Source organism: Pyrgilauda ruficollis, unplaced genomic scaffold (genome assembly GCF_017590135.1).
Source record: "Pyrgilauda ruficollis isolate IOZ18807 unplaced genomic scaffold, ASM1759013v1 scaffold154, whole genome shotgun sequence".
NCBI classification, from domain to species: domain Eukaryota; kingdom Metazoa; phylum Chordata; class Aves; order Passeriformes; family Passeridae; genus Pyrgilauda; species Pyrgilauda ruficollis.
This window is the reverse complement of record NW_024514099.1, coordinates 787,686-813,336: the sequence shown is the minus strand read 5'-3', so window position 1 is coordinate 813,336 and position 25,651 is coordinate 787,686. Positions and strand designations below refer to the sequence as shown.

Sequence of the window (25,651 nt, the reverse complement as noted above, 5' to 3'; positions counted from 1 at the left end):
CACATGGAGAAAAACCATCAGTCCAAGCACTTCCCTCAATTCCTCACAGAGACATTCTTCATCATCAGCATCATAGATGGGCAGGCAGGAACGTTGTTAACATCCAGAAAAACAGTGTGTTTTGGTGAATCTTGGTAAGTTAATTTGTAGTTTGAAAGAGAGACAGATATGTGAGGAAAAAATGCTCCCAGCAAGAGCCAACATCTCACCTTTCTCTGCACCACCATCCCACTCCAAGAACCACCTTCTGCAAAATCAGACTCTCTGGGTTTTCCAGGGAGGGTTTTCCAGAGTCCTGAGTTATTGTCTACAGTGGGAACACCCTGCAGGCCAGCACAGCTGTCTGTGACCCTCCTGCCAAGTCTCCTCAGGCCTGTCTCACTGCAGACACAGGAGCGAGAAGGGGGACCTCTGGGAAGCTCTGAAGAGTGTGTTTGAGGAAGGCAGCTCTTCTGAATGGTGTCAAGAGCCCCACGGATGGGCTGCAGGAGCCCTGGGGACATCCATCTGAGGCCATGATGGGCATGAGGCCGTCTCCTCAAGGAGCTGGTGTTGTGATGGTGGCTTTCCTCCTGAGGAAGCCGCCATTTTTCAGTGAGGTGAGGCAAATCCTCCACAACCAAAGGCTCCATCTTGACAGGATGAGCTGGATGGGAAGGGGAGATCCATTTAAAAAAGAAAAAAGGAAAGAAATCAGCTTTCTTGAGTGAAACTTGTTGCACAGGGTCTTTCCACTACTGCTGTGGTGAGTGTTTGGAGAGAAGACACAGGCGGCCTCCCCTCAGTGCCATGACACGGTCAGGATGGGGTCCCTGAGGGGATCGTGCCTTGCCCATGGCCTCAGAGCATACACCATGTTGGCAGGGAATTGGTAATTTCAAGAGGGATTGCATCAAACCTGCTTGTGTAGCACAGCCAGGGGTCGCAACACGGCGAGGAAAACTCAGGAGCTTCACAACTTCAAGATCCTTTATTTTGTGATCTAACAGCATGTAAAAGGGAGTACCTTTAATTCTCTTTCTGTTTTAAAGATCTGCTTGCAGAATGAAAAAGAACAATCGAGAGCAAGTTGCCTGTGACAGATGCTAGGATATGTACTTGTGGGTAGTTGCTTTTGCCTACAAACCCACTGGTATTGAAATAGCTTGCACTGCTGCAATCCTGCCCTGCTGGCTCTGCCAGCAGAACTTGTCAGCTTGTTTTTTTAGGCTCCATGGTCTCTTTTCATACAAATATGCTACAACAAGAGGTGAAAGCTGAAAATAGTACACCCTTGCTTTTCCTGTGCCCTGATTTTTAAATATTTGGTTTACCCACCGAGTATTAGATAGAAAATGGCAAAGGAAACTACTCTAAAGAATTTAAAAATGCTTAAAAATATAGATCTATAACTCTTTGTCCCAAACTGGTTTCATACTCTAGAGATAACGGGAGCATTTATTGTGGATGTTATCTGGATGAACAATTTTTTGTTTGAGTGTGAGGATGTGATAGCATTTAGATATCAAGCGAGGCAAGAAAAAATTAGCATTGGGATGAGATTTTTCTAGATCAGAGTGTTGCGTGGGGTTTTTTCCCTGCTGTTTGTAACCACTTGTTCTGTAGCTTTACAGTATGGTTCAGCAAGTGCTCTAGAGGACAAGGTTACCTTACTGCCACCTTCTTGACACCTCTTGGTCAGGAGCAAAATCAGGGTGTGTATAATTTAAATACCTCTATCTGTCTCTTCAGGCAATAGATCCTCAGATTTCAGTTCCTTGTAAGCCTGGTTGTGAAATTAATGATACCACCCCATATGTAGACTTTGAACACTCTTGTGTTGTTTTTTCACATTTTCTGGACTTATAGCCAGGTGAACACACATGACATATCAAACATAAAACTTATACAAAATGTTTGTTCAGGTACCAGAATTTAGTAAATGCTTACCTCTGTGTAGCAGTGCCTTTTCTTTCATGTAAAGTCTGTTAAATCATTGTATGACTTACAAGCACGAGTAACCTGACAAATGTGGGACCTAAAACAAATACTTAAGGTTTCATGTCTCTTTTCTTGAAATAAGACAAACTTTTGGCAGTTTTTCTGGAGGCCAGTTTGTATTCTAGTGCACACTACAGAAATGCATGGAAAGTTTCTTACACTGACTGTTGATTATTGTTATTCTCAGGCCATGAATCAAGCCTGCAAAAGTGCAAATAATTCACTGTAGTTAGACAACAATTATCATACAAGTTAGGCACACTTACAAGTTGAGATTCTTGTGTTTCAAATCACTGTTGGACTATTTGATAAAAATGGCGCTATTTCTCCTCCCTTAAAATGACTGTAAAACCCAGCTGATTTGGAAGCAATCTTTATTTTGTTTCAAGAACTTCAACATACTGAAGATTATGGGTACTGCTTTGTTGAGGAATTTGAGTCTGCAGAAAAGAACAAAAATGCCTGAACATCTGCAGTTAGCTACGATCAGTTGATGTGTAACATTGCCAGGGTTCTGAAATGGCTTTTAGTCATATGTCACCAGAGTTAACCAGAGAATGAGAAGATTCCTCAGGTGCCCTAGGTTCTGAGAATCCTGTATAACACTATGATTTTTCACAGGAATGAAACAGTCCCTTAATGCCACCAGGTCTTTAATGCCAAGTTATGGCGTTTTACAGTTAGAATTTGTCAATGACTGTCTCATTTTGACGCTGTACCATGCTTAGCCAGCAAGATATCAGATAAACCAATTAGATCATGTGTGTGCAGTGAGCTCTGTGTGCCTGAAGCACGACTTGCTGTGCTGTAGGACATGCGGGTCTTTACAGTGTGTTTGACACTAATGGACACAAGCACAATTGCTGTATAGCACTTGACTGTCACATCAGGATTTGGGGTGGAGGATAGAGCAGCCTCTTTTCCAGAGATGCAAACCAAACATAGAAATTTATGATGACCAGGGTTTTTTTAGGTTAAATTAAAGAAATGTTGGGAAAATAGAAGTGCATGTTAAATGTGGTCTGTGCACTGAATTCCAGAAGTGGCATCTGTAAGGTAGCTTCCACAAAATGTATTGGACATTGTGAGAAATGACACTGACTTTTAAAATGTTTTTTGAACCTTAACAAAAAATACAACAAAGGGCTGAATAAGGAAAAATTACAGCAGTTGGAGTCTCTGTGACTAGCAGCCACGTGCTCATCTACAAAATGGATGCTCTGCCTTTTATACCCTTAGCGCCTCCCAAGGTTTTGTCAGTCAACTCCTTCTCTGCCATCCATTGGTGGTGATCACTTTTTGCATCTTGATTGGAGGTCAGGTGTTGTCATGTCATGCCTCTTAGCAATAAACCAGCACTCCCCAAATGCCGTGACTACCAAGGCTATTACAAGGGGGAGGGGCAATAAGACTACAGGAGGACATATTCTCTTAACATACATATTATATCTCTTAATTGTGAGAGCCAGCTATCTTGCTGCAGCCTTTGTTTTGTTCATTCTCCATGCTCCATGCACAGAATAGTTTGAGACTGCACAGCAAAAAATTCATGGGGCCCATGCAGACATCTGTGAAAGCATTATTTTCAGTTTAGCAATGCAGAAGTGTTTTCTGAAGCTGCAATGTCTCCTGAGCGGCCACTTTTTAACTGTTTTTCTCACAACTTTAAAAAATATTTTCTGCTTTTCTCATAAGAGTTCTCTGTTCTGCTTATCTGTACAAATAAAGCAATGCTCATTTAATTCAATTATGGATCAATATGTGTGGTTGTGCTGTTGGGGGTTGGGTTTTTTCTGTTTTTCCTTGTTATGTGTGGAAGTTTTCCCCATTGAGTAGCTAAGAAGCACTGATGGCTGTTTGAGATGGAAGGGAGGGGGAACTCCTTTGGTTTTGGGGAGGGGGGAGAAGAGACATCAAAAGAATGGGGGCAGTTAAAAAAAGATGGAGTTGGGGGCAGCCTCTCTCTCTGCTGGGCCTCATAGGAGGACACTCTGACCTGTGGCTTGGGGAAAGGAGTTCACTGCCACCACCATAACCCAGCAGGGAATGTTTCTTCTGTTACTGGGCCCCGCATACCCATGCCCTGCCAGGACGTCCTGCAGGTTCCAGTTATTGCCATAGAGTTTTGATACATTCTCATCCACCGCCCCGGGATTTCTGCTCGTCCCTGCCATTCCAGCCTGCTGCTTCTGAGAGTCCTGCTAGGCGCACCAAGACCACCTGCTCCAGGGTTTGTGGAGCAAAGCCTCTCCTCCATCCCTTCCCGTCTGGGCCCAGCCGCCATTGCCACGCACTCCCCGAGCCCGCGCCACAGCGCCCCCTGCAGCCACGTGGGGATCACCGCACCTGCCCCGCCCACCGGGAGCCACCAGCGCCCCTGCTGGCTGTGAGTGGAACTGCACCGAAGGGGAACGTGCCGCGGCAGAAAGGCTGGGACTGCGTTCCTGGTTCTGTTTGTTACTAATGCCGGAGTTGTTGTTGTTTTGGTTTACCTTGCTATACACTCTAGCAAAGAACTGTTATTCCTATTCCCATATCTTTGCCTGAAAGCCCCTTAATTTCAAAATTTTAATAATTCAGAGGGAGGGGGTTTACATTCTCTAGTCCAAGGGAGGCTTCCTGCCTTCCCTAGCAGACTTGTAAACCAGGACATGTACTTAACAGACAGTAGGGTGTAGATGCTTGTTTAGTTATCAAGTATAAGTAATGAAGACTTTTCTCTTAGCCATGGGGAGAGAAAAATTTAGAAGCAGTCACCTAAGAGAAAATTTAACAATTAGATTCACAAAGCAGTGACAATTGAGAAATGCATCATGATTGTAGACAGATCTGTTTGCTGAGGAAAACCACTGGCAAAAAATTGTTTGCAGCCCTTTGAAGGGTGTATATAGTGACACATAGGATAACTAAGCAGATAATTGACATGTAGTGTGGTTGGGTATTGATTGTTCCTCCTTAGAGGGAGTGATTTAGGTAGTGATTTCTCTGCCTTCTGTTTCATGGACATGGCATTAACAGTTATGGTCATTATAGTCTGCTCTCACTGGCTTCAGGTTTTCTGTCATCTGGTGCTATGGAGATTATATCCTGCATATGAGACAATTAATTTTGTCTAGAACTTTTACTTTTTCCTTTTTTTTTTTTTTTCCATGCCTGCAGTCTAGCAGGTAATTTCACACCAAGGACCTAATTATGTTACTTTTCCTGGCATTTCTTCTCTCCTTAAAACATTCATGAAGACTGTGTAACTGTTTCTGAGGTCCTCACAAGAGTTGAAGAAAACTTGTCTGGCAAGGAAATAGTTTAAGAAATATATGTGAATGTGATGTATTTAAAATCTGTCAGGATCTTTAGTGTAATGAAATTGTGTACTGCTATTTTAAAAAAGAATAACTGCTGCCAGTTCTCTGTCACACCCTTCTCAAATTTTTAAACAGAAGTGCCATAACTAATAGTGATAGAGCGGCAGTGAACCCTACAGGGTTGTTCCTCTCTTACCTGAGATTTCTTTCTATTAGGGAAAAAAGAAGATTATGTCATTTTAAAGGTATTTCTCTCTTTTCTATATTCCAGTGTCTTTCCAAATGTTTCAAGCAAGAACAAAATCTTGAGTCTTGTAAAGTCTGAATTTAGAATCCTTATCTCCAGTAGATTTGGGATCTGGCTTCACACAACTCTCTTGTATCACAAGGTGTGGAAAGAACCCTGTTGCTTTGTAAACTCCTTCTCAGAGAGGAGCCTACTTGGTGTTGGACCCAGTCTTGGCCCCAGACTTTGTCAATGGTTTATGTCCAAAGGATTATACAGATGTAATTGAGACTTTATCCAACTTTGTCCAGCAGGATTAAGGGTGGCAAGTCAAATTTATATAAAAATAAATGATTTATTATGATAATTATTAGACTAGATCATCTTAATCAGAATTATTTACCACAGAGAATAGGTAGCTATAACTAGAAGTATAGTGCTCTATTTTTGAAACAATATTGAAGCAATTATATTAAAGCAATTATCTTGAAGCAATTATATTAAAGCTAGCAAGCCAGTTTTTAAGAACAGATTGATGTTACTCACCCATGATAATCTCTTTCACTCAGCCTCAAGGAGTAACTTTGAGGGATGTCCCCACTTAAGGGAGCAATCTCCACTTACACTTTGAGAAGGGGGTTGTTAGGAAACCTTCCTGTTAAATGGTAGGACTGGGTTTTTATAGTGATACATATACATACCGCTATTACATATTTTTAAGTGTGTACATGTACATGTATATATACTATACATATATATATGTAATGGCAATATGAAGTGATTTTCTGTCAATCATATATGTCTGGGCCAGCAGTGTCAGCATCTTTAGATAAGTTACCAGAAGTGTCACTTTTTTGTGCCTTTATGAGATAGGCCACATGTTCACCTCACTGCCAGGATGTTAAACTTCGGGATTGATGAGTCAGGCAGGTCTCAGCACTATTCAGCACCAAAAGCAGCATAACAACCCCTCCCCCATCCAGCACAGTTAGCTTTGCAGATAGGGTATTGCTCAAGTGATTTTGCCCCCACTCTAGGAAGAGTTTTCCTGCTACACAGGTGCAGCTGGTGTAATGGATATCCATTTCTTGTCCCTGATTTTCACTGCCTGTTTGTTCTCTGCCTTTTTCTTGACTGCTTCCTTTTCAAAGAAGGGCAGTGCTGCTTGTGTGTCTGTCTGTCTTCTCCACTCCAGCAGTGGCTCTGTAAGGGCAGTTCTGATGGGTTGTGCTGAATCTTTGCTATTCTGCCATCTGAAAGCACACCCCACTCTTTCCACCAAGTGCTGCAGCAGAGCTGAGGTACCAGGTGGGTCTGTATGTTGCAGAGAGGGAGATGAGTGGAAGAAGGATTTTTTTCCTATGACTGATTGTCATTTGACCTTATAACATTGTCTCCAGCAGAAGATTTAGGAGGACAACTCCAGCCTTTCAGTGAGATCAAATCATCTAGGAAAGAGACAGTAATGGGAGGAGTTAAAAATGAATTTCCTTTTGCTTTTCCCAACCAGCTGTCTGAAATCACACTGAACCTTTTTCTAGTATCTTAATAATAGCAAAATCCTTGGTGATACTTTGAGAGGTAACACTGTTTATGGAATATTCAAATGAATCTGCTCAGCACAGCACTGCAGGTAAGCATTCAAGTATAATAAAAGCAGAGTAAAATTTTATTCAAGTGTTAAAATGTGTTCAAACTTCCAAAAGATGGAGGAGGAGAACATATTGCTATATAATTCCCCCCTGGTTTTCTCCTACTCATAATCAGATCTCAGCTAGTGTGCCATAGCCAAGCTGAGTGAAACTCTTCCATCTTTCAGTTCCAAATGATTTCATATCAAAAGGTAAATAAGAATCTGTTTACAGTAAAGCAGGGCAAATTAGCTCACTTCTCACATATTTATAACTCTGTCACCTGAAAAAATGGCAACATTTTCTTCCTTATAAATTTTGCAGGTAGGGTGGCTAGACAATATAGCTTCCTGCAGCTTCTCTGTCTTTTAGAAGCACACTTGATGTGAAGGAAAATAAGGCATTTCACTCTGATTTTAGGGACATTCACTTAAAACATAGTTGCTTGTATTGATCTGACTACCTCAGTGCCATATTTCTTCATCTGACATAAAATCAAGAGAGCAGGGAAATCGGAGTGTCTTCAACAAGAGATGTCTGTTAATACCAAAATATGCTGACAGTGAAATTTCAGAACAGTTTCAGCCTCGCTCACTTGCTTGTAAGTAGGAAGCCAGCAGGGTGATTTTGTTTTGGCATTAAAGTGATGAGTTCTGTTCAATTCAAAATTCAGCACTGAATGCTGAGTTGTTGTAATCTGAGACAAAGATGTTTTGGAATGTCAGGCACTTTCTGATCAGAAAAGATTTTATCTGATGCTGTGGTCTGATCTGTTTTCCAAATATGATAAAGCTCAAATGCAGAAAGTTTGACTCTTCCTCAAAAGAGGTGCTGGAAAAGCACTTATTATTTTTTCTTGAGGTTAATAAGCCAACCTTAGGTTGCTAATGATAAATACATAAAGTACATGATTAAAGCACTTGTATTTAGATTATTTTGTTTTGTACATGCCTTTTTTATTATTATTTTATTTCAGAAAGATTCGTCTTGTGGCTATGCAGGGTATTTTGCACCTATCGTTTTGTTTAAAAATATCTTCTTTCCCTTGGAATCAAATAGATTTTATATTTCCTCATCCTAAATTCAGCATTGAAAGATTTCAAACTGCTGTACTGCTGTTATTTGGAACTGATTGCTAATGAATCTTTATTGAAAACCATAACAGTGAGATAATTAAAGTTTACTCTTGTCTTATACTTGGGATAGTACTTAGAATTAGTGTTATACTCTCCAACAATTTTCTTTGAAGTGAAAAGTGCAACTTTAAAGAAGCATATTTTTCACTGTTTGTTGGGGTTTTTTTTTTTCATTCTGGGGTATGTTATATTACTCAGCAGGTTTTACAGGAAAAGTAATGGCTGAAATACAAGTGGAATTATTGCTTAAATATCTCAGCTTTATGAATAAGCCAGCATAGACTTTTTACCTTTGTTGGAAGAGAAGCCTCATCATCTGTGTTTCATAGTTCACTGGAATAATCAAGATTGGCACAGAGTTTACAAGTGCCATCTTCTTGCTCTTGAACTGGATTCACCTCCTGCAGTTCTCATGTACTTTGAACGTCCTTTCACATTATGATGGCAGAAATCCAGCAGGAATTGATCTTGTCCAGTTCTCAGTGTGAATGTTGCCATTTTGGCGTTGCATTGAGTTCCATGGACTGAAGGTGACTGTGGGGTCCCTGCACAGTAGAAATGTTTGTCCTCCCATCTTCAGCCTGTTTGTCCTGCAATGCTGATATTCCAATATCCTGCTTGGAGGCCACCAGTGTGGGAGCACAACCATTTGTTTGTCAAAAGTGTATTGGAGGAAGCATTCTTGAAAATAATTTCCTCATACACATTGCGTTTCCTTGCATCTAAATTATTATTTCATGCCACTGAAGGAGGAAGGAGGAGGAATATAAAGTACAATAAAATTGCTGCCTATGTGAGGAAGGTTAAGACATGGCTGTGCTTGAAATCTTGATTAATGAGGTCATTTATGGGCTTCCCCACACAGAAGAGATCTGCTTAACATTTTCTCCTGACATACGGTTCCCATATGAAGAGATTATGTACCACATTATGGAATGCATAGTTTGTGATCTCTTCAAAGAATATTCCAGGAAAGGTGAGAGAGATTCCAGTACTTCTGAAGATGTATTTAAAGCCTCTGCCAACAAGATCATCTTAAGAATTAGACAGAGATTTTCTTAGTAATTTTGCTTTCAGTGCTGCTGACATTTCTAAATAAGAGGTTGACAATAAACTAATTCAGAATGAGTTCATGCGTTCAGGCTTTTATCATACTATAGACACAGCAGTCTCCATAGGAAAAAAAAAAGGCAGTGCAGAGGACAGGGTGTAGAAGGCTTTGCTTGAGACTCAATATTTCTCATGTCAGCAGTGTTTTAGATTTCCTGGTGTAAAGAATCTTTCAACTTCAGCAGATACCAGTTGCTTTTTTTTCTTTGTCTTTTTCTTAATCCCAAGTTGCCAACAGCCCTTGTAGAAATAAAATATTCTGTCTGGTTCTGCAGATGCATGCCTGATTTTTAATTAACCCTGTGAACACATATAGATCAAATTTGCCATATCCATTCCTCTGTACTTGAATTAGGGAGAGGGATGTCTTCAGTGCTGTAATGTAGTAAAGTTTATTTTTAATTAACCTGCTTTGCACTTATAAGTGAAAGCTAATTAGTACAGCTCATTCATTGTTTCTATCTAGGACCACTGGGAGTGGTTTGATTTTTCTACCTACTTGGTTCTGGGCCATAAATATACATCCACTACCTGCAACTTTCAGGTTTTTCACTGAACTGATGCCAGTATTTGTAGGAGTTCATATTATATAACAACAAAGCTGTCTTAGGGCAAGATCCCAGAAAAGATTTCTGAATCTTTGTCCATTTTAGCTCTTGCAGTATGTAAATCATGTATCTGAGTTTTGCAGACATAACCAATTTTTATTCTTCTTAAGCAACTGTGAATTATCCTTAAATAACTTCTCATTTTGATGAGAGCATACTGAATCATAGAAAACTGGGGGCTTACAGAGCCCATCTCCCTCCTTTCACTTTTGAGTCATATTTAACTTGCTGGCACACCATTGATTTCAGACAGAAGGAAAAACAGTGCATCCTTCCTCTTCCTCTGCTCCCCCCCCCCCCCCCCCCCCCCCCAAAAAAAAAAAAAAAATCCAGTTAAATTTTCCCTGTCACTTTCAATGTTTAATCTTGGAAAGATTTCCTAATATCTTCCTGAATCTTCCAGGAATGCTCCGGACAGTGAATATTTCAGGAAACAAATAAGCTACAGCAGAATGGTTTGGGAAAGATGTTTGGAGGGAAAATATATCACTGGAGGTCATATTCCATGTTGCTATGCAGATGCCCAAAGCTAAAAAAAATATATTGCAAACTTTGGTTTTCTGGAGGATAAAAGGTGAAAGACTGGGACAGGATGTATTCTGAGCTTACTGGTTCCCTTAAAGGAGTAAACAATGGCAACAAAAATACCCCTGGTATTCTATAGCTGCTGGCTGCTGGCAGCTGGAGCTGGTTAAAAGATATTTGTTAATGGTGCACACTGCTAAATGTTTTATTTCCTGATATCTTTTCTGAATAAACAATTTAAGTTGGATTTCTCTGCACCAGTTAAACTGTTTTAAATGTGATCCAACTGCCTTCTTTATGTGGTTTTTTTATTACTCCTCAGTGCATAAGCCCTATAATCAGCAAATGACAATGTTTCCTTGTAGAATACAAATGCAACTTCTTCTATGGGTGCACCTGATTCCCCCTCCCTGTTGGTCTACACTGAGGGAGGTCAGTACACAAACCTAGCATGGCACAAAGCAATCAAGCCATTTTTAGCACCTACACATGCCAGATGAAAAATATCAGATTCCAGGACAGGACGAAATTGGAACCTACCAGCTTGTCAGAGCAGTGAGTTGTTCGTGGAACAAAAGTTCCTTCACCAGTTATGTTGTTAATGTGAGTACAAACTTAAACATGCTCACAGACAGAACCAATTACAGTTTCCTGATGTTGCTGAAACTATGATAGCTGATACATTCTTTTCCTCAGGTGCCACATTCACTTTCAAACAGGCCCTCCTAAGCATTTATTCCTGCATGGGTTTTATTGCTGAACATGATTTAAAAAGCACATGCTGTGCTTTAACTAAAACAGGCAGCCTTTTTAAAGGCTGTAACGGATCCTCATTATAAGCCACACTTATTTTTGTTTCAAATCAGTAAAAAAAAAAAAAACAAACAAACAACAACAAAAAAAAAACAACGGAGCAAAATCAGAACAATTTTCAATGGAGTAGGAGTTTCTATACAGGGATTCCTGTGGTTTATTTAATTCTTGTTTCAGACTTTTTTTCTGGTGGACAAATATAGAAGTGGTCTTATTGAATAAAATCTGCATAAACATTTGGTAAAGGCAACAAGATCTAAACTTTTATAGCTTAAATGTGAACTTATCATGCCTTTTAATGACTTTCCTTGGGAGTAAGGATGTGAAGAGTGACCAGCAGATATCAAACCACACAAAAAGCTAAAAGGTTAAATAATTTTAGTTAAGAAACACTGTCTTTGAAGGTTCTCTGACAATCAAGACTCTTAGTGGTCTGTATGGAATGGAGAACATTATCAAAGATTATATGGAGACCTGTGTCCAGACAGCCTTTTAGAATGTCTATACATTCCACTTGACAAAGTAGAACCATTGGATACTTCTCTGCAATGCTGCTGCTATTGGCACAATGACAAACTTTCTTTTATTAATACTGTCCCAGGGTAAAAAAGAAAGTTAATAGTGTATATGACAAGTGTATTCTCTTGACTGTTTTATTCCTGCCTCCCCACACCACTGGTGATTTAGCAGAATTCTAGTAAGAGGGAAGAAGGTAAGAAAGGTGATTGGAAAAGGACTCTGCCTTTATGAGATGGTAATGTGCTTTAGGAAATCACCTGTCAGCAGAGAAAGTCTTTCACTTCGGCAACTAATGTTTTTGTGCAGTGAAGGTGCCACATTTTGACAATTTGTAATGTCAGTGCTGTCTTTGGGACCTCTTACTCCACTTTATTTCCTGCAGTCTTTAGTGTTCTGTATCAACTGCAACTTCATCAAGTCATAGAATGGTTTAGGTTGGAAGGGGACCTTAAAGACCATCTTGTTCCAACCCCTTTGCCATTAGCAAGGACACCTTTTTTACTAGACCAGGCTCCTTACAGTCCCATCCAATCTTCCAGACAGCATTTTCTGTCTATTATCAGCCGCAAATCCTAGCTTTTCATTTGCCATATAGAATTTTCCCTTTAATTTATTTTTCTGGAACTAGGATTTTTATTTAGAGGAGGTGTAATTTCTCAGGAGTCAAATGTGTGCATTCAGAAATCACAAAACCTGTGGACATAGAGATTCTGCTAATATAAGCCAAAGCCAAACCTCTGGAGATAGAGAGGTGGTCAGTTGGCTACATGATGGTCAATCAGGCTTGACACAAGTTTCTGTGGAATCCACATAAGGGGACTATTAAAAAAAGGCCCTCTATCTGTAGCTAGGTCTGAGCAGTGTCCAGTTGAAAACTCTGGTTCTGAGTTTCAGATGTGCCAGCACTAAATAAACCATTGTGTGAACTCCAGAGACATATTCCACTATTCTTCCCCTAAGATAAATCAGCTGCTTTAATTTGTATTGATAACTCCTACTGACCCTGCTCAGAAATTAAGATAATTCTTTGCCTTCCAATTGAAAATTAAGCTCACTGAAGAGAGAGCCCTTGTACCAAAATGCCTGCTGAATGATGCTGAAACAAAATGGATTGATGCTGAAACAAAGAAATGATGCTGAAACAAAATGGATTTTGAGGCCAGGTCCAAAGTGACTTGATTGGTTAAAATGTCCAAAACTGAGATGAAGTCATCTTCTTTTCCAGTCTATGTTGATGTTTTATCATAGAGGGAAATATTGCAATTCTTCTCTAAGTTTTTGTTTTCAAAACATTTGTTTTGAAAGTTACACATATTAGTTTTAACCTCTCAAAACTACTTCCCTAATCTCTGAGTTGGGAATTGAAGGCATTGGTTTTTTTTTATATAAGCATGGTAATGAATCCATGGGAAAGACCACCACCCTGCCTGTGTATGACTTTCTGTTTAGCCACAAGCCAAACTAATTGGCAGTGGTTTGACAGGCACTTTTTTGGTATTACAGACCTTTGCACTTCCTTTTTAAGAACTTACAGGGTGTATTTCCACAGTGAAGAGACTGAAACTATTAGAAAAGAAGCTCAGAATTGACTTGTTATTAGTAATATGCTTCTGACATGAACCAAACATGTACTCCCAACAGTATATGGATTTACTATTATTGTGTCATTTCTTTATTGCAGTATTCTCTGGAGTTTTCAGATGGAGACTCAATAAAAATAATTAAATAGTGCTGTCCATAGCAACAACAATAGTAATAAAGAATCAGGTGAATCCACAAATATACTCAGCATACTGAAATGGAAAACTATCCAAGGAGTAATCATGGTCTTAATACCAAATTAATCCTCTTGAAATAATAAGCTTTCCAGTCTGAGCTGAAAACTCAGTGCCTGAGTGCAGCTTGAGACCTTTCATGAGATCTGAGGAGTAGATGCAGGAATTAAAGACTTTGAGAGTGTCAGAGTGCAAATGTCCTTCAGCTGGCCAAGGCCTCACGTCTAGCTGACAGTAAGTGGTGTCAGAGCTGGCCTTCACTTGAGTAACACTGTTTCCATGCATGTTGTAAAATAATAATTGCTTTTCCACTGCACAGATGATGCCAGCAGAAAGGACATGGTGGATATCAAAATATCCTGCTTAAATTCCAGCTCCAGATATTTCTGTTTGAAATAACTTCAAAGGTGAATGTGCCTTTAAGAATCTTGTAAAACAGATGCTTGCATAGAACTTTTAGATGAACTCCTCTCAATTTCCCTGTAGAGTCAATTGTATTTTAAAAGACAGGAGGATTAAGAGACCATTCCAAAGAATCACTTGCAATCCACAGTGTACGAGGGACAGAGAGGTGAAAGAATCCATGGTGTGACTGAAACTGTTTCCTTGACTTCGAGTATTTGGTAATGCTGAGCAACTTGAGTCTCTTCAGCTTGCAGGTCTCTACCAAACATTTTCCGGGAAGAAATTGTACCTCTGATGCTGGAAAATGCAAACCTTGTGTTTTCGGAATGATAACTGCAGGACTTGATCTGTTCCAAACTTAGATTGGACTATCAGGATTTTTTTTCCTTATTTTAGAATTACAGGATAGCCTGAGTTGGTAGCAGCCCACAAGGATCATTGAGTCCAACCCCTGGCCCTACACAGGACACCCTAATAGTCACACCATGAGCCCAAGAGTGTTGTCCAAATGATCCTTGAACACTGCCAGGCTTTGGTGCTGTGACACTTCCCTGGGGAGCCTGTTCCAGTGCCTAACCACCCTCTAGGTGAAGAACCTTTTCCTGATATTCAACCTAAACCCCCCTGACACAGCTTCTTGGGCAACATAGGGTGGTAGAAGATTAATTGCTGCACTGGCCTTTTTTACTCAGTCAATGAGTAGTAAAAACTGTCTTATCTTCTTTGTAGCATGGGAGAAAACAACGGTTATCTTCTTTCCAGCAGTAGGAGTTAGTTTTTACTTCGTTAAATGCACAGAAGGTTTCCATTAACTTTCTCTGCATCTCAGAAACTGTTCAGTACCATAATGCTCTGTTTGACACGCAAGTGTTCTGTCTCAACAAGAGCCAGCTGAGAAGTTACCTCTTCTTGAGGTAACTTCTGCATAAACAACTTGAAAGTTCATCCCTGACTCTCCTCATGTAGTTTCCTCCATCTCTACCCAGCCTATCTAAACCAAAAAGGAAGCAGAGCTTCAAGGGGCAAGAATAAAAAAGATAGATTTTTCCTTATGAGAAATGTGGCTCTTTGGACTTCCTGGCTGACTGCTCTGCATAAAATAATAACCTGAAGTTAATATAATGAGCAAGTATTTTCTCTTAATTAAATATGTGGGGAGATGCAGTGTTGATCAGGCTGTATTTAAGTCTAGACAGTTTATGTTAATTATGGTTTCCTGAGATTGTTGTTACTTCAAGCAAACTGCTTTTGTTGGCAGTGTCCACTCAGCGGATTATCCTTTTTACACATAGTAGTTGTTTCACAGGAAACCTCTTTTTACTTGTGGGACCTTTATGATGAGAAACAACACAGCGGTGAGTAAAATTATTTCTACTTTCCTTCATTTGGTTTGATGAAAAATCAGTGGAAGTAGGACTCTTTCAGGCTTCTGTTACTGTTAATTTTCATATAGAATTCACAAAAGATTAATCAATGCATTTGTTTGAAAGTATCTCTGGGGATGTTGCTGGAGAAAATCATGTTTATGCTTGTTGTAGACTTTCTGCCGATGTCTTGAACCAACACTTATACTAATTTTTTGAATCTACTACAACTGCTCTGGCTTAAATATAAAATAAAATTCTGGTTGATCTCATGTTCAGGTTTATTTTTTTTTTGGGGGGGGGGTGGTGGTAACAGGTGTTCAGTGAATAACCTCACACTTTTAAGACTAATTATTTTCTTTATTTTTTTTTTCAACATTGTAGTTTTAAATTAAATGAACATATTTTTCAATTTTAAAAATGACAGGTTAATTACTTGTCCATTTTGCATTGCTGGGAAATAAAACTTTGTGAAATGGAATTACAATTTCTGATATACGCTATTTTTGATGCTATCACTTAGAAGTGATTCTTCTGACAGCCTGTATTCTTCGAGGGTCAAAATGACTTTAACAACCTTGCTTTTCACATTAACTTTGAGGTGTTTTATCAGAAAAGTGAGGTACTCAGAGTGCCCTAAGTCCTCACCCCTCTTTCTCTTTTAGGGCTTAATGTGTCAAGAGATTTATTCCTGCGAACTGGCTAAAGTGAGCACTGATGCTGATAGGAAGTGCTCTATGTGGAGATTTGGCAGCTGAGGGTAATTGACCCGTGGTTGCTTCAACTGCACGCAATTTAACAATGCCATTCATTCTCCCCAGAGTATTGTTTTAAGGTCATTTAAAGAATCCATTTACAGTAATCCAGTACCACTGGAAAGCCCTGTGGCTTATCAGAACAGGCAGCTGGAAGCCAGGAGGTTCCAAATTCTCTTCAGCTTCCGCTCTCCACTCCATGTAGGGTGTGGCTCATCACCTTCCAGCCTGAGTTCAGCGTCTGCACTGCCTCCGTGACAGAGGGAGGTGCTTGTTAAGTCTCCAGCAGGACACAGACATTATGAGTATTAACTTGTTAAAGCCTCACTCATTGCCCTCAGCACATGCCTTGTTATAAAAACGTGTGGTCCATCACAAAATATAGCACAGGAAGTAACTGGGGAAGAAAATTTACAAATAACAGATAAAGAGCATTCCTGAGGCAATGGAAAGTTCCTCAGATGTTGTACAAAACTGCAAAGAAACCAAAGAGTTTGCTCTGTCAAAGCTGATACACAGCAAGAACACAACACGTGAATTTTTAAAAGCTGCTTAGATAAATATGGGCGAAGCACTGCCTTATATATACCTGCTTGTGGTTTTGGTTGTATTCCTTCTCCTCAAAGGTTTTACTCCTTCATCACTGCTTCCTGTGATGAAACCAGAAGCCCAAATTATGAGGGTCTGATGGAGGCTTATGAATTGCAGGGATGGAACCTTTCTATTAGACTATAGCAAATATAACACCTTTTGCAGCCGCGTGTGTCCCTCTTCAGAGCGGCCCAACCGAGCCTGATGGCACCCGAGCTGCAATGCTGAAAGCACACACTCTCTGATCTGCTGTGACAGAGATCGTGTGCCTTAGAAGGCCTTGGCTAGCTCTGGCAGAAGTGATAAAAAGGCGGACTCTGACTCCTGGAGGAACTGGGTTTATTGAGGGATAGGGAGGTGCAGGAGCGAGGACGTCGAGAAGGCAGAGACAAGATTCACAAGGCTGCAGTCACTTTTTAAAGAGAGGTGGGTACAAAGGAGGGGCCTGGCCTCCAACCAATAGAGGACCAGGGGGTAACAGGCAAGAGGGAATTGACAGCTTGGCTTAACCAACCTGGGGTATCCTGGGGAGGAGCCCTGGCCCCTGAACCAATCACTCGACCCCCTGGAGAGAAGGTTCTCGAGGAAAGGGATGGGTTGCCGAGTGACAGGCAGGGCGCCAGGGAGGGACAGTACAAGGGATACATTCGTTGCTGGGACAACAGGGGAGGTGACAAGAGAACAGACAGGGGTTCAGGGGAGGAGACAACCTGGGCAGAACCATAGACAGGGGTTCAGGGAAGGAGACAACCTGGGCAGAACCACTTTTAACATAAAGGGGAGGAGGGGACATACATAACTTAAATCTATTTCACTATAACTGATTAAGAATGCACCCCAACAACCTTTGAAAAAAAGGTATTAAGGATTCAGGAAATAAAAAAGGTAAAAATCAGGGAGTAGTAGTGGATAGCATAAAATAAAGGCAAAATTTGTACTAACTGCAAAAAGTGTTTCTGTGTTGCAAATTACACAGTTATCTGTATTTATAGTTCAGTATTAATATTGTAAAAATATAGGAATGTTGTTATTATTAAGTAGTTATTCTTTTTATTGAGGGGGAAGGTGCAGAGACAGTGCAGAACCATGATCTGAATAAGATTAAAAGTGAGAATGAAGATAAAGGTATTTGGTGTGTTTAGGGTTTCCCTAGATGCTCTTCAAATCAAGAGGGAAATGTTATGGAACTAACAATGCAGTGGTGTGTTTTCTGCGTAAGATCACTACTACTACACAGAAGATATAAGAAATAACTGCAGAGCCACCACAAAAGGGAAAAATCAATTAAGACCTGAAAAGTTTGATGTGATATAATCTTACCTGATAGGATAGTGGATTTTCACTGATATTAGAACCTGGATTTTCCAAGTGGGTCGAGAGAAATGTGAGTGAGTTAGAGCACTGGATGAACTAATAAATCTCTATTACATTATTACAACATATTGAACTCAGATTGCATAGACATTCTTTTTACTGGTAACAGCAGAGCTGTTCTATTTATTGGGCATGTGTACACCCTCTTTTTTTAAAGCAAAATATGTAACTCTGTATTTTACCACATTCTCAGGCCTCACTGCATGAAATCCCTCCACCAGCAAGGAACTCAGCTTGCAGTCTCCTCTCTTCCTAGCCTTCTATTCCAGCTACCAAAGCCAGACAATCCCTGAATATAAGTGGAAGACACATTTAATTGGTTGTGATAATTCTTAGAAAACTAGATTCAACTTGGACAGTAAATCCATGTAATTGGATTGCTATACTTACTATAAGTGTCAAGAAGATCAAGTGACTGCAACTAGGAAAATATATAAAAAATTGAAATGGCTCAGCCAAGAAATAACAACATTAAATAGATCCATGTTGGCACTCAGGGGACTTGATAAGCTCTGATGGTTCAGCCAACACTGAGATTTAAAAAAGATACCTCTTAACTGTTAAGTGCCACAGAGAAATTGACAAAATTACAGTATAATAAAACATTGTATTTGATGTCAAAGTGAAGCTTTATGCAGACAGTGCACTAATGATATTACTCTCTGGAGTGGAAGGTGATGCATAAAATAAAACAGATATGAGAAGGCTCTAGGCAGTGCAAGTGAGAATTCTTCAAAAGATGGCAAACGCCAAGTAGAACTTTTTAAAATCAAACGTGGGCAAAAAAGATTAAGGTTTGAAATCATGGGACAGGAAAAGCTACAGAGACCTTAAGAACAGACCTAAAAATAAAAAGGGCAGGCTAGTCCCAGAGTGATGACAGAGAGAAGGGCAGGACACTCTAGGAAGTGTGCCCAGCCTGCTCTGAGGAGTGCAGCAATCCCCAGCCAAGCATGAAATGATCACTGCCCCAGTGCTCTGGAACACTGAGGACACTCCCCAGGTGACAGCCCTCACAGCACAGTCAGCTGAGGGCAGGGAGCCATGCCTGTGCCCTGGAGTCCATTAGCCTCTTGACGAGGCACAGCAGGGATTTGACTTACCTGACTCAGACCTCTGTTTGCTGGGGGGAAGTGGAAAGAAGACAACTTTCACATCCTCTTAAATATAGGACATCAGAAATTGTAAGTTTATATAAAAGTTATGAATTCTTTTTACACCATAGCACATTATTTAATAGTATGCTGTCAAACTGCGATGTGACAAAATATATGCAACAAATACTTTGGTATACACCTGAATTTACCTCAATTACATCTGGCAAAGGACAGAATGAGCAATGCATTTTTGGCAGACAAGCAATTAATGGAAAGTGATTTAAACAAAAGGACTGCTTTACAACTCAGACAATTACACTATTCAGTGTTGCTCTAACCGAGCTGAGAAGAAAGAGCATTTCCCAATGAGTAGCCTCCAAAGCTGTAAGAAATCTGCAGCAGTACAAATCTGTACAGCAGTACAGATGCTCAGTTCACACACCTGGTGTGCTGCTGTGCACACTGCACCTTGATTGTCTTTCCTCTGCCCTGCCACTGTGGCCCCAGCTCAAGCATTGGGTTGAAATGTTTTGCAAGTTTATACCAGGCAGCCTTTTCTGTGCCAGCAGTCCCATTGGCATCACTCTCCTTTTGCTCTCAGAGGGCTTTTAAGATGAAAGCTCTTGGAGTGGGGCAGACTCCCAGATACTGACATAGTGAACGTGTACAAGTAGCTGGGATAGATTCCAAACAGAGAAATGAAAGTTTAAAAAATACTACAAAATTTTCTCATATAGAAATACTTTGTTGAATATAAAAAGTATGCAACATCTATTTCATTCCTTTAATTTCATTTCCATACATTTTCTTCTTGAAAGTGTGTGTCCCAGAAACAGATTGATTTCAGCACAACACATGGCAGAATGAAGTTCAGGCTCTCTAGTGGGATTCAGAATCTGGTAGGTACTGTAAAGACGATGGTGTTCCATAACTGAAAATCAGGTGTGCTGGTTTGGAGGGGAAGCTGGTGGTAATAAATGGATTGATGCTAGCAGACATCCTTTAAATCTTGCTTCAGTTGGTTATTTGTTCACTTTCACTTATATTTTTCTGAAATCATGACCCTGAGAAGGGCTTGTCTGAACAAGAATGTCCTACATGGATTACTTAAACCAGCTTATAAAACTGCAGTGTTAAACTGTGCTAAAGGGTGTGTGGAAATATTTAATCTGGTTTTGGCTGTGCTTTTTTGTAACTTTTTTTTTTTTTTAAATTAATTGTAGGTAATCACATCAACATTTGCTTTCAGCACAATGCTCAGGGGAAAAGATTGGTTGCCATCCTGGAATGAACACATATGGAATTTTTAGAGAGAAACAGTGTTCAGTTCTGGTTTCTGTGTGAAATGGAAATTTATAGAAAGTAGAGAGTTTAAACAATGGGCTGCATAGATTAGGCAGAATACAAGCTATGTGGATTTATAGAAGTTCATTTGTATTATTTTTCAATAGGTCAGTCAATAAGGCTGTAGAGAGTTTTATTGCAGGTAAATGTCTTTAATTATAACGATAATAGGACAAGGGAGCATGGTGGGGGTTTGATCTCAGGAAGAGCCTATCAGTATCTTGGGGCTTCAGAGTGATGTCTCCACATTGAAATAATGACTACAATTAATTGTCATGTGTCAGGACTTCAGTCCTTCCTCTCATGCTAGCTTGGTTTCTGGCATTTTTATTTATATTTTTCTTTCTCTGAAACACCCAAGATTACATAGTGGATCCCAAGCAAGGTTGGAGGTGGGACAGAGGCGCTTCTCTACTTTTCATGCCTTACTAATATGTTCACAGTGATATTGGATGCCTCAGCTATGATTCTTTCTGCAGGTCAGAGTGTCAGGCACCTTTAAAAATGTTTTAATCCACTTTTCTAAGAAAGAAGCGTTCATATAATCATGTCTGGTTTTTTTCCTCCAGTAATCTCAGAAACTGTTGGCTACTTTTAGTGAAATGGCTGGAAAAATTATTGTGTTAAAGGTATTAATCTTCCTTGGATTTGAGGCAACAGGGTTAATGCCATGGCAGAAGGTGTGTTCAGCAGTGAGAATTTGCTCTGTGAAAGACACTGGAGCAGACACTGAGGAATACATACAACAGATACATATCTAAAAGTCTTTGGAATATCCAGGGAGCTACTCATTTCTTCTTGGCTTTTATGCAGTAGCTTTTCCGAGATTATCTTGGTGTGTCTCAAGTGAACTCCTAGTCTTTCATGGCTTTCAGGTTTCATCTTTCCTGGTCTATCAACAGCACTGACAGGCCTTCTTTTAAAGAACTGACATTCTTACTTTAGCTGGAAGTCTTAGGTCACTGATCATTTCTGCAATGGGTAATTCACTGGCAAGTGAAGGGATCAGCCCTGATGGCCTGACATTGTCCTCCAGCTTTACTTAATTTGAAGAAAAAGCTCTCCTATGCAGTTTACCCTGGCAGTGCACCACTGCTTATACAATGGAACTTTCTCATAAGGGTAACAAAGCCAGTTCTTGGTGTAATATCCACCTTGTGGTCCTGAAGTACAGTAAACATAAAAATCCATCTTCCCAAAGAAGAATGTGGTCTGGTTTTTGTTTGGGTTTTTTTGTTCTGTTTTGTTTAATGGAAAATATTCTGTCATGTCTCAAAGGTTGTCACGCTTGAAAAGAAAATGTGCTACACTAAAAAGGCTTGGATCTATCAAGGCAAATTCCCTTATGAGAGCTAAAAACATCACTTAGTACCATGTCTACAAGTGAGAGGACAAAATCACTGTGAAAGTCATACAAGGTGCTACTTTTGATCATCAAATGAAAACTAATCAGTTGAAGAACTGTGGAGTTTATGTGCAAAACCAAAGTAAAAAGAAGCAGGTTCATATAAAATCTGTCTTATTCACTGACTGTGTTTCTCCAGTCTTTTCAATCCAGTTTTCAAATTTACCTTGTGGTTCTTTTATATTTTATATGTGCTTATTTTACTCATTCATTCTTTTTTCTGCAGCCAACTCTATAATGGCAATTTTGGCTATTTAAATCCTTATTAAAATTTTTTTCATTGTGTTAACTGCTCTTTGAATGCTACCAGTTATCTTTCTGGATTAAATTAATTGATTATTATTGCTTACTAGACTGATAAATTTTGAATCTTTCTAGTTTCACAAAACACGCTAAACTGATACAGAAAATCTGATTTTCATTGTCTCAAAAATATTATTTTCTTTTTATCAAAAAACATGGGTGAGAAATTGTTAGGTAATATGGTGAAAATTATCACTCAGCACAATAAATCAGATTATCTCTGAATCCTAGTATGACCATCAAGCTGTTCAACCTTGGTTCCCAGACAAAACAAATCATTGACAATTTATTTACACATTATCTTCAAAATCTGTGCAATGTCATACCAAACCTACCATAAATATTCTCAGGGGAAGATCAATGCAGCACATTGGCTGCAAAAGCTACTGATGTAATAGAGAAAAAAGCATCCCTCCAGAAATCTTGGTAACAATTTTTAATGAAATATATATAAAAAGTGCTGCACTTCTCCTTACTAATTAATAGGGATTCAAAGTGGAGCAACATTCAGAAAAAAAAGTGTTTTCCTTTCTCAAGTGGAACCTTGGGTCTCTCTTTTGGTATTAAATCCATGCAACACAGTCTTTGTGTTTCTCCAACACCCACTGATTTTAGAAAGAATCTGTGGCATAAAAATCCATCTTTCTTTACCTAAAGGAGTAGATAAAGTATTTTTATTTTATGGGTAGGCTCTTTTCCCAGCATGATTTCACCACAGATTTTCAGGAGTAGTCATGACTGACCAGTGCCCAAAAAATTCTTCTGGTGGCCTTCAGAGTAAGACAAGTATTGTCTAAATTAGGTTAATGATGAAGTTTGGCAATCAATAACAGGATAAAATAAAAAACAAACAAACACACAAAAAAAAAAAAAAAAAAAAAAAAAAAAAAAAAAAAAAAAAAAAAAAAAAAACAGCAAAACCACAAACCTTCTCCTTTCAATTTGTGATATGTGTTTCAGGTTTTAGTATGTATTTTCAGGATTTGAGTGTTTTCAGTTTCATCAGATATTTTCATGTAGAAACTAGATTACTAGAGGAAAGCAGTATTTCAGTGTAGATGTTGAAGGCACTGACAGTTTTGGATTTTCCCCAAGTCTGGTAAATATTCCAAAAATAAATACCCATTCTTGAAAAGCATTAAATCAAAGAGGGCACCCCAAATCCTACACCAATGTATAGCCCATGCTTGTATGGTACTGCCTCTGACATATGAGAAGCTGACAACTGGAAAAGTGTCTCACAAATAACTTCATTGGAAAAAAAGAACCTGCACTACCATTCCTGTGTGCCTGTCAGAAAGAGAAAAGGTCCACTGAAGATTCTATTTAGTTTTCTGTAGCTGTCAACAGCGGTCTGCTCTTCCCAATAATCTCAAGCACTCCTGATTCTAAAAAGGGATGGCTGAATTAGGTCTTGCCCTACATTCTTTTTCTGTGTAGATGCCAGCAGGCCGTCAAGCAAGGATTTTCAGTGAAGGCAAGCAAAGGTGAATAATAATAATTCACCACAGAAATTAGTCCCAGTTCTGCACAATGTGTGCACCTTTTCTCCTGCAAAACATTAACTCCATGTGAAGTGGTAACTCCAGGAATTCCTTTACAAGAACTGACATCTCAGGGCATTCTGCTGTGCCCTTATTCTGGCTCTGCTGGTTTTCTATTTAGGTCACCGTGGAATGCCTTACTGGCTCCATGGACCCCTTCATGTCAGAAAGTGACAATGACTGCTTCAGTTAGAAGTTTAATGGAGGAGGTAGGAGGTCAGAAGTCGAGACCATCCAAAAGAGAAGAGACTTGCCACAAATTATAAGAAAATGGTAGTAGGCTTTTAGCCATGTATTGGAGGTAAAGTTTTTTCTTAGAATTGGCTGACAGCATGAGACTGTCAAGATGTTGTCATATTGCTGTTGCAGCTCCATTAATGTCTGCTTAGGCTGTAAATAAAGACAGTGAAAAATAGCCCAAGCAAAGCTTTGGTCTTTTCTGGAAGCCTAACATAACCGGCTGTAATATAAATTAATATGCAAATTATTCTTATTATTATTATTCTTATTGAGGTTTGGAGGTTTTTCATTATACAAGAAGTCACAGTGTCAATATCCATTTTATATCTGATATATGACATATTGTTAACTTTTCTGCTCTTTTCTACCTTTAGGTGGCAAATTAAACAGTTGCTACATCTCCTTTCTATGTTTAAGAGAATTTTCTTCAAGTACAATGAAGGGATCTGAGGTGCAGCTTCAGAATTATCCATCTTCCCACTGCTGACGATGCAACTCTTGAAATGGAGAAATTTTGAAAAAAAACCACCATCTGGGGACCCAATAGGAACAGATACCAGGTATCTTTCAGAAAAGCTACTCCTTGCCTTCTGAAATCGCAAGGAATAAATGAAGATATTTTCATGCAAGGAGAACTGGAGAGGTGTTCCCAAGTCATCTTCCTGGATGAAATATTGTAGTTATCTTAGGAAAGGATCTGACTGGTGTAGATTAAATATGAACTCCTTTAAAGAATGATTTAAGCAGGACATAGGCTATTCTTCTTGGCGGCCTCTGGGAGTGAAAATCCCGGAGTTTTCATGTCTTCAGTGCATCAAGGTTTTTACTGTTATGGAAAGTAAAGGAAAATGTAATTTGGAAAATTAGATAAGGTTTCTGATGGGCAGTTTTGGTACAGTATGTCTTGCTGAGATCCATTAGTTGTCATCCTGCTTTTATTAATTATGCTCTGAAAATAAGCTTATCTATTTGAAGTAAATGTCGGGACAAAATTTTGTGGGGAAAATGCATAGTGTAGAAGATAAAGCACAGCATGACTCTCAAGTCACAGGAAGGAGTAATTTTGAGAAGAGGAAAGGGGGAGGAAAATGTAAAATTCTTAAGATCTGCACTAAAATGGTAAGAGTTAAGATTATTAAGACTATTCTGGATCATAACACAATGTCCTTCTAACCTTCAGTTTTAAAGACTCCCTTCAATTTCATGAAAATAGTATTTTGGTTTTTTTTCACAAGGCAGCTTAAACGTTCATAATAAAATTACTTTTCTACCATATACTACAGAAATACAGTTCAAAGCCAATAGTGTCAGAGGGCGTTACATTTAAAAATGAGAAGAAACTGGTGTTATTCAAGAAATGTTCCCTATTTCCCTCAGCAATCATATTTGATATGTATTAATTTTTAGAAGACAACTCCAGGAGAAATATTTTCTTAAAAATAAAATTGTTACATAAGATTGCGACCCTTGTCTTCATTACTGCCTATAGGATCCTGAGGTTATCACCAAATGGAAGAAATATTTTTCTATTGGCAGGAACTCAGTTGAAAAAAGAAGAAAAAAATCCACGCCCCAAAATAATAGCTTCATGGGAGAATATATTG

The 25,651-nt window shown here is 39.3% G+C and overlaps 1 protein-coding gene across 2 annotated transcripts in view; it reads left to right on the top strand.

Moving 5' to 3' along the window:
- Positions 1-25,456, top strand: part of INPP4B (inositol polyphosphate-4-phosphatase type II B) — a 157,268-nt gene extending 131,812 nt beyond the window's left edge. For both annotated transcript variants that reach the window (XM_041461781.1, XM_041461780.1), the window contains one exon: positions 24,422-25,456. In XM_041461781.1, coding sequence (XP_041317715.1) covers positions 24,422-24,497 — 76 coding nt within the window. In that variant the 3' untranslated portion in view covers positions 24,498-25,456. The remainder of the gene's footprint in view (positions 1-24,421) is intronic.
- Positions 25,457-25,651: the final 195 nt, after the last annotated feature.